Raw genomic sequence first — 10,398 nt, forward strand, 5'->3', positions numbered from 1 at the left:
GAATGACTGCCTGACACATAATATATTATTATATTTATGATTAACAATCAAATGATTAATTAGTTAACTAGTTGCTATGAATACAGGTGCCATCAGTTGTCTTCTTATGAATGACTTGTATGTCATTAAGTCAGTGTTGATGATGCAAAGTAGGCCCTTCGTTACCAAGCACCAAGTAACTAAGTTATACAACTATGAGTCATTCGCAAACTGTTAAACATTAAAATGTTGGTTACTTTAAAACTAACCTTCATCTGGGAGATCACAGGGATATGTGAATATTTTATCTGTTCACAGGTTGCATATGTCAGATTTATTGCATGACTCGGGCAGAGAAAAGCTGTTGCTATCAAACATTGTCAGTGTAATGGTGAAGGGATAGATCAAATAAGACCAACTGATGGAAGGTTTGCAAAGAAATGTCATGCTCCCTTGTAAAAGTATTTTTTCGTATTTTTAAAATACACAAATACAGTAATTTATTTCGATACTTGGTGTGGTTGCTGTATTTTGTAGTTTATTTTGATACAGTAAAAATTAATGTATTTGGTATTTTATTTTAAGATACATTTTGATGTATCTTTGCCCAAACCTGCCTGTAGTAAACTAGGAGCTGTAAAGTCATCAAACAGCATTTGCAACTCAATTTACTTTAGTAATGTGACGTTGTTTATTAGTGAAACAGGATCTTAAACAAGAAAAAAAATTAATAAATAAGGGCGGGACTTAATTTGATTAACTCAGGAATTTGTTGGATCTTGAAAAGTGGGTGTTCCATATATGTCTTGACGTCAACCAGGATCTAAATTTAGTGGATTATATTTTTAATAAATGTGAAGTAAGATATTTCTGAGAAACACCGTTGATATTTAAAATCACCAAAACTAAAAGAATCGTATACCTAGCGGACCACTAACTCGGTCTGCTGCCCCCAAATTAAGAATAAGAATAGTATTCTTAAAAGTATTTAACTTACCAGTGATATAGTGTAGACATTTATCCTGTAGCGTACATAGTATCTGATGGGTATAACTAAAGTGTAGAGAACATGTAGAAAACCGAAGGCCAGTGCTAGCAGACCCAGCTGCTTCCTGCACAGCATCCAGCGATCCAACCAATCAGGGAAGCGACGATACTTAGTGCCATTATAAAGTTGCAGAAATCCAGCCAACGCGCCCGGCAGGTAACAGAAGGACAGCATCACCAGAGAGACGATGGGAAAGGCCTTGTTGGCCAGCGAGACCATAATTCGAAAAGCGATGTCTTTACCATTGTTAACACGCTCATAGATAACATCTCTTGTGAGCGTGTAGAAGAATATGAAAGCTGTTAAACAAATGGCGATGTTGAGAGGAAGTCTCCAGAGAGGGAAGAGTTGCAAGGGCAGATCTTCTAAATCAGCAGCCGCCCAGAGGGAGCCTCTGTCCACGGCAGTGAAACCGAGACTTTGAGCAATGTCCATCAATTGCTGTTTAGCGTCAGAACGGTCTCCACAGAGAAGTACCTAATCAAATGATGATGAAGAAGAAGAAAAACAGTGTATACAATTTAACGTGTTATAGAAAACAAATTGAATTCACTTCAGACTACAGATATATTAAGTAATATTATTTAATATTCACCTGCTACTAACAAAACGGACATTGAAACACAAAATGGCAAGTTACTTGTATAGTTGGTTGGCCAAATCTGACCCGATTGGTCGGATACATTACTGTAGGCTTGTCGTAGTGAATCAGGGTAAAGGCAGGAACACAGTTTTGAACATTGATGGTTTTTTTCATTAAGTAATGGAAAATCGTAGTGCACATTTAATCACATTTAATGTTAATTTTTACATATATTCATAGATTCTTAAGATTTCAAGTTTAAATTGACATTGATTTATTATGAATTAATAAATCAATACTATATTTGTAAATTCTAAACGGTAACCTAAGTCATTCATAGTTCATGGTACCTAATGTTTACCTTATTGTAAAGTGTTACAACAAAAACTACTCATGCAGCAAATTATTTTCAAGGGTTTTGATTATTTTTGACTTATTCTAACAAGTTTCCATTCTGTTGACCTACACAACCTTTTGAAACAAAATGCATCTTTAATAGTTTCAGACAGCAGTGAAATATCCTCTGGGAATTAAATTTAGTTCACAGCAATGCGCAGTCTGGGCCTAACCAATACAATATGTTGTCACAGTTGGCCTTTAGAAAAAAGAACAAGAAATTATAATCAAAATGAGAAATAATAACAAATAGACTGCTTGGCCGTGTGTGACAATTCATTTTTATTGAGAAACACACAAACAGGTGTCAAAGAACATACGCACTAACATAACGATAATAATAGTTTGCCAGAGGTCAGATTCCATCTGGCCAGTTTCTCAACCACCACCTGCTGATGTAAATATGACTTTCCTACATAAAGACTCTATCGCTAAGAGGGAGATGCTTGCCTCATTTCATGAACAATGAACTGCTAAAACAGAGCATTATGACATGGACACAGACATTTATACATACATTAATGCCTCTTTTGTACTGTGTAGAAACACAGTGTTTGTTTTTGTTGGATGATATATGTCATCCAGCTGCCTTACAGTAGAGATGCAACAAATATGTGCAGCGGTATGCCATTTGTCATGTCTGATTTGTCTTTCTGTTTATATTATAACAAAAGCTCATACAAACACCTTCATTCAAGGCTGTTTTGTGAGACAAGTCTGTTAAGCTTGATTCATTAAATTTTAGACAGCCCTGTTCAAAACAGCTTATTTGTGCTTTGCCACTTGTTGCTTAAATGATTAACAACATTATGAAAAATTTGGGGACTCATGCATGAGAATTTCGGTCTTAATCATTTTCTCTCACTAATTTTATAGCTCTTTGATTGCTTCGTCTGACCAAAATGTGTTTATTTTTGTGAATTTGTGGAAGCATGAAACAATATTACATTTATTTACTTTTTACCTGCCTGTTAGTATATTCTGTCCACCTGATTGAATTGTGTTTGTGTGTGTTTTACCTGTCTGTTGGCATCTAGTCCTCCAGACTGCAGTGCCCAGGCAGAGATGGTGTTGAAGGCTTTGACTACCGTCGCCCCTGGAACCAGCCTGCTCAGGTATTCTGCATTGGATTCTGGGTACAGACCCCTCCTGAGATTATTGCTGACGTCTACCAGCACCTTTCCCTCAAGATCTGAAGCCAGGGAGCTCAAAAATCCATAGTGCTCCCTCTGCACAGCCACGAATACCACACGAGCTTCACAAGCTGCTTCTGCATGAGTCATGACCTTTGACCCCTTAGGCAGCAACAGAGAGTTTTTAGGGCCCCTGGATCCATACACAACATTGTATCCTGACTGGAGCAAACGGAGCCCCAGTGAGTGTCCAAAATCACCCGTTCCAAAGATACACACTGTCTCCGGTTTATGCATCTTTTCACTGAGATCTGTCATTGCAACCGAGTCTGAATTCACTTCTAAAAAATAAGAGATGACACCATACACAGTAAGATAAATAAAGTTGCACTAAAAACGTGCATTAAAAGAACACTATTTACACTTTTCATTTCAGATTTGGTACAAGTGCTGTGGCTGTAGATGATTATATTTCTGCTTGAGTTATTTAAATGCTTGTTTTTTTTTTTGGGGCCACCACAGGCGATGATGGTATAATCAAATTTGATTATGGTCTGCACACAGTACATTTGGGTGCACCAGTTAATTTATGGTTTATTTTGTTACTTTAAAAGTACATAGGCTGATATATTGCAAAATACACACTGATTACAACCTAAAGGCAAAAAACTAAAACCTAAATAATCCTAAAAGACTTTTTAAAAGAATCAGCAAATTAAATTAAATAAAATAATAAAATAAAATAAAATAAAATATGCTAAGAAGAATCAACAAATGCTCACCGATAAAGATGTTAATCTTTAAAGAAGATGTTAAAGAAATAAATTTTCAGGAAATTGTGCCCCAGTCTCTGAAAAATCCACTGATCTCTTGTAGAATCAGATCCTGACTGTTGAAATCACTGACTAAGAGTGTGATTTTATTGCAGATTTTCTGAATCGTCTGTGCCAATAACGGTGTTCATATCCCCAAAAGCTGTTTGGCAATGCAATGTAATCATCAAAACCAGCTTTTACTCTTATTCTTTAGTTCTTCCGTAATTTCTCTTTTATCCACTGGCGTTTCTTTGCGGGACTGAGGCTGTTTCTCGCCGGTTTATGAGCATGTGTGTGTGAGAGGCATTTATTTATTATCCTGTGACCTGCCCACAGCTCAGTGGGAGGTTTAGATTTAGGAAAAGAGAGCTAGGCTGTTTTGGTAATGGATAAAGTCCAATGAGGAAATTCCAGAGCAACTGTAACTGTGTGTGCGTGTGTGTGCTGAAAGGTACGATGTTTGCTTGGATTTATCTCCGGTGTGTTTTGAGGCCAAGGCCTGCCTGGAAGTAAGTTGCGCAACAGTCTGGCCAATCTCAACGCTTAAGAAACACTTTGTTGCACTGAATCTGCACTGTTCTGCTAGAAATCAAAAAGGAAAAAATATTTGTCTGTTGTTTGTAAATTCACCAAGAGGACTTTCCATAAACATACCACACGAGCTTCACAAGCTGCTTCTGCATGAGTCATGACCTTTGACCCCTTAGGCAGCAACAGAGAGTTTTTAGGGCCCCTGGATCCATACACAACATTGTATCCTGACTGGAGCAAACGGAGCCCCAGTGAGTGTCCAAAATCACCCGTTCCAAAGATACACACTGTCTCCGGTTTATGCATCTTTTCACTGAGATCTGTCATTGCAACCGAGTCTGAATTCACTTCTAAAAAATAAGAGATGACACCATACACAGTAAGATAAATAAAGTTGCACTAAAAACGTGCATTAAAAGAACACTATTTACACTTTTCATTTCAGATTTGGTACAAGTGCTGTGGCTGTAGATGATTATATTTCTGCTTGAGTTATTTAAATGCTTGTTTTTTTTTTTGGGGCCACCACAGGCGATGATGGTATAATCAAATTTGATTATGGTCTGCACACAGTACATTTGGGTGCACCAGTTAATTTATGGTTTATTTTGTTACTTTAAAAGTACATAGGCTGATATATTGCAAAATACACACTGATTACAACCTAAAGGCAAAAAACTAAAACCTAAATAATCCTAAAAGACTTTTTAAAAGAATCAGCAAATTAAATTAAATAAAATAATAAAATAAAATAAAATAAAATATGCTAAGAAGAATCAACAAATGCTCACCGATAAAGATGTTAATCTTTAAAGAAGATGTTAAAGAAATAAATTTTCAGGAAATTGTGCCCCAGTCTCTGAAAAATCCACTGATCTCTTGTAGAATCAGATCCTGACTGTTGAAATCACTGACTAAGAGTGTGATTTTATTGCAGATTTTCTGAATCGTCTGTGCCAATAACGGTGTTCATATCCCCAAAAGCTGTTTGGCAATGCAATGTAATCATCAAAACCAGCTTTTACTCTTATTCTTTAGTTCTTCCGTAATTTCTCTTTTATCCACTGGCGTTTCTTTGCGGGACTGAGGCTGTTTCTCGCCGGTTTATGAGCATGTGTGTGTGAGAGGCATTTATTTATTATCCTGTGACCTGCCCACAGCTCAGTGGGAGGTTTAGATTTAGGAAAAGAGAGCTAGGCTGTTTTGGTAATGGAAATTCCAGAGCAACTGTAACTGTGTGTGCGTGTGTGTGTTGAAAGGTACGATGTTTGCTTGGATTTATCTCCGGTGTGTTTTGAGGCCAAGGCCTGCCTGGAAGTAAGTTGCGCAACAGTCTGGCCAATCTCAACGCTTAAGAAACACTTTGTTGCACTGAATCTGCACTGTTCTGCTAGAAATCAAAAAGGAAAAAATATTTGTCTGTTGTTTGTAAATTCACCAAGAGGACTTTCCATAAACAGAGTGAGCTTTTGTTTTCTTTATATGCTTCATAAAAAACCAACTTGTGTGACACACTGCTCCCAGAATCTTGAATGATACATTGAATACAGTTATCACAGCATGTATGATCTGCTGCACACCTCCACCCATCTGCGAAACCCACCGGATGTGTCATCTACCAGCAATAAGCAAGTGGAGATTATTTATGATGATGTTAATAGATCAGCGGACCCCTAGTATCTTACTGGGGTTAAGACTAAAGGGGCGCAGTCACAGCATGACTCCAGTCCTGCATGATCAGCAATACATCACGTACTGTAGCTCCTTATTACTCCTACTCTACTGGCTGAGAGCTGAGAGACTTAGTTCTCTGTCATTTATAATTATAATTGCATGTGTATACCTGCAGTCTGGGCCACTCACAACATGCCTCTCCTGAATAGGAGTGTGTGTGTTATGCTATGCAAGCATGAGAAATGGAATCCAGATGATTGTTTTCTAAAGGATGTTTTGAAGGAAATGTTGACCCAGATCTAAATATGCACACATGGTTCAGGTATGCATGGGATTGGTGTGTTAAAACATCACAGATGTACAGATATTTATGTATGGATGACACCGAACGTTTGTGGTTTTAAAGGAATATTCCACATTCAGTACAAGTTAAGCTCAATCTAAAATGGTTGTGAAATAATGTTGATAACCACCATTTTATTTTGACTCACCTCCTCTATATAAAATAAAAAAATCTTTAAAAAAGGCACTTACAGTAAAAGTGAATGAGGCTAGTTAAAATACTCACCGTTTCATTAATATATCCATATATTTTATTTTAATGAGGGGAAAAATAACTTCTCCATTTTCTGTAAAGTTATGAAAAAATTGAATTTTACTACTTTTTAGGAACACCTAAGACCCTAAAATTATTTGAAAATTGACATAACAAATCTTACCTTACACAGGTTTTAATAGAAGAATTAATGCGAGTGCTTTTCATTCAGGTTCACATTTCTGTTGTTAGGTCTTCCAGAAACTGTCCCCTGTTTACTTCCATTGATGGATCACTGTAACTTAGTGTAGTGATGTTGTCAAAACGTCACCATCATTAATTAGATGGCCAATGAGCGACTGCCCGGTTAGGGTATATAAGTTGGTTGGTTCTGCCTCTTGGAGTGCGTCATAGTTGAAAGCCCGCCCCTTCCCTCCTGTTATGGCCTTCCATGTGTGTTGTTAGGCTGCTGAGACATACTGGGTGCATGCGTTGTTTGCTCAGGTAAGTAATGACATATGGGAAGCTGGGGGAAATTGTATTCAGCTTAATATGAGTTTTTGTGTTTCAGTGCGGTGTGCCTTCACGGCCCCCATTGATTGTGGCCTCGCAGTGTAACGTAGCCCAGGTCGTAGCACCAGCTGTTGTCGCTGTCACCTTTTAAAGAGGAGCCTTTTAAAGAGGTTGTTGTATGATCTGTTGTCATGAGCATTACACCATCGTATTAACGGGTAGGTAAATCGCTCTAATAGCTAAATAACTTCGGATGTTTTATTGTAGTTGTAATTGTGCTGTGTGTGTTTTGGAATAGGTTGAGCGGAAGCGGTAATTAATACAGCTCGTTTCCTATTCTACATTGTTCGAGCCACGCTGCTGCTTTTTGGGAGTTTAATTACGCCCATGTCTAGTATCTAAGTGGGCTTGATGTTTGTTCGTTTATTTGTTTGTTTTCTGTTTGGTATTTTGTTTTGAGTAATTTGTAATCTTGTTTTTTTTCTTACTTTTGTGAACCCTTTTTCAAAAGTTGATTTGCGTGCCCTTATTTGGGTTATTTTCCCCGGTAGTCCAGTGTGGCGTAGTCACTACAACTGGGCCTCTTGCTACATTAGCATAAAGAGTTCTTTATTTGCTGCAGGTGCTGGTGGGCAGGGGCGTAGCCATTATTTCAAAAGTGGGGGGGACGGAATGTCTAGTGTTATACCTGTTTTTTCCCTTGTCTAATTGACAGGTTTTATTTTTAATCGTACCTTTTTTGCTTTATATGCTTTATGCTTATATTATTATATATGATTATAAAACAGAAGAAAGAGAGAAAGAAACAAAGAGAAAGAGAGAAATACAACAGCATGTCACTGGGACAGCACCCTTAAAAGGACATCTTTGTACATTATTTACCCCAAAAAGTTTCATAGTTGTACATTAAGGTACATATTGGTACTCTAAGGTACTAATGTGCACCTTTTCGAGTATAAAGTACAAAGATGTCCTTATAAGGGTACTGAGAGTATATTGTTTACATATTTAAAATTGTATTTTGTGTATATACTTGCACATTCACATACTACTTTATTCTGTTCTATTCTACAGTCCATGCACCTGACACACAATAGTCTTAGGATCTGGCTGGTGGGGTTTTAATACAGTTACAGAAGACCTGCCTACTTCTACAGCAGCCAACCCTATGCCAGATCATCTATGGTAGGTGTGGTGATGGCTGACTGAGTGCAGGTGTTGACCAGAGAGGATGCTGGTGTAGCGAATTTAACTCATTTCTTTTTCTTGTGTTACATCCTGATTCTGCCCTGACAAACCTAGGCTGTCTGTTTCTTGCTAATTCTTGACAACACATAAAAACGTAAAATTAGTGCAATAATGAAAGAGCACCCCATAAATGAAGATCGCTCCTATATCAGATCGTCAGTGCATGCATACTTGATTGAATTATATTATGCAGAATTGGCAGAGTTAAACATGCTGTAAACACTGTAAAATCTCAGTTCAACATGATCTTTATTCTTATTTGAAAGGTTTTGATGACATACTTGTTAAAATAAAAGACGTTATAAAAGAGTTACGGAAAATACACAGAAAATAAGTGAACGTTTGTCCAAGCATCTATTTTTCCCTTATAATTTCCATCAAAACTAGCTAATTATTCAACAAGAGCAATAGGCAGAGTTACTCAACAGTGTGCAACACAATTCGGATACCACATGCCAACTTACGCTGCTTGACTTTTTCGTAAAAACGAGTGAAGAGTTTTTTGTCGCTTTGAACTCATCGCGAGCTCTATGAATGTTGGATACAGCGCGGGACCGCGGATGCGAGCTAGGGCGTGTCATGACGTGACAGAGTGACTGATTGCCATGGAAACGTGAACGTCATGTATAGACTATCTTCTCTTTTAATTTTAAATCATTCTGCATTTATATACATCGCTCCATTAAAACCTCAACATGTCGTAAACACAACTCTCCAATAAAAAAGTGCCCCCGCGTAATCTACGCCCCTGCTGGTGGGTGTACAGTGAAGGCTTATTGAAGAGTGGAACTGAAGACAGGTAAGTACTCCTACATGGAGAGACAAGATCACACAAGGAAGAAGTGGAGAGTAACTGCTCTTATACAGGTCTTGATGAGATCATCTATGGTAGGTGTGGTGATGGCTGACTGAGTGCAGGTGTTGACCAGAGAGGATGCTGGGAAATGTAGTTCCCAGTGGAGAGTGAATGGACTGGTGACTGGGGACTGTGACAGTGCCTCAAATGCTTTTGATTGAACATAATTTGTACTGAGCCCAGAATTTTTTTCTGGGCTGCATGCATTCATGGTTGCAAATATTAGTGGTGGTGGGAATCATTCTGAAAACTTGTCCAAAAAGAAAGTATCTGAAAATTTGCTGTTCCTGTTCCAAACTCCAAATTGGATCATGGTCTGTCTACAGTATGTGAACTCAGACATAATTAAATACAGTCTCGGCCTCCTATCTCTCCCAGCCATGAGCAGATCTTCTCATTTGCATCTTGAAGCATAAGGAAATAAATCCAGAGGAACTCAAATGAAAAAAGGGCAAATATGATATTTGGAGGACACTGGCCAAAAAAATCTGTAATTTCCGAGTTGTCAAGAGGAAACGCAGAGGCACAGCAGTGATAGTTTCCGCAGATAAAGAAAGAAATGTTTGTTATGATGCCTGGTAAACCAAGGACAGAAATGGAAGGCTAATGGTTTTATGCAGAAATAACAGGGCAGATTCTCAAAAAGAAAATTGCAGAAGTTTTTCAAGGAGAATTCTTCGAACATGTGAGCACAAAGGCAAGACAATTTTCATAGTGATCAGAAGTCCGCACCTATTTATATTAATTTTAGCCCCTAACATTAAAAATATTTAATTGTACAAAAGTATACATTAGTACTGGATACAAATACCTGGGGTTATGATTTATGTAAATATATTTTACTGATCGTTTCAACTGATTCACCCTAATTTTTATTTTTGAAAGCATGTTCATTTGTTCAAAGACATTAAAGCACATTTTGAACCATTTCTTCTTGTAATGTTTTTTTTCCCCCTCAACCAAAATAGAGATGCTCTATTTCTTTCTTTCTCTCTCTCTCTCTATCACACACAAGCAGATGTATTTGGCATTCATAAATTGGAATATTTAAGGTCATGTCCCAATCCCTCAACCCTCTTTGGCACCT

General features: G+C 37.6%; 1 protein-coding gene across 1 annotated transcript; it reads right to left on the reverse strand.

Annotated features, from left to right (window-relative positions):
• Positions 1–591: 591 nt before the first annotated feature.
• On the reverse strand, positions 592–4,215 carry LOC107593701 (metalloreductase STEAP4-like). Its single transcript, XM_016283559.1, has 3 exons — positions 3,922–4,215; positions 3,026–3,480; positions 592–1,504 (listed from the first exon to the last, which is right to left on the reverse strand). Exons 2-3 carry the CDS (start codon positions 3,455–3,457, stop codon positions 968–970), a joined length of 969 nt encoding a protein of 322 aa, XP_016139045.1. The 5' UTR covers positions 3,458–3,480; positions 3,922–4,215; the 3' UTR covers positions 592–967.
• Positions 4,216–10,398: the final 6,183 nt, after the last annotated feature.

This window comes from Sinocyclocheilus grahami, unplaced genomic scaffold, assembly GCF_001515645.1.
Source record: "Sinocyclocheilus grahami isolate Dianchi unplaced genomic scaffold, SAMN03320097.WGS_v1.1 scaffold175.1, whole genome shotgun sequence".
NCBI classification, from domain to species: Eukaryota; Metazoa; Chordata; class Actinopteri; order Cypriniformes; family Cyprinidae; genus Sinocyclocheilus; species Sinocyclocheilus grahami.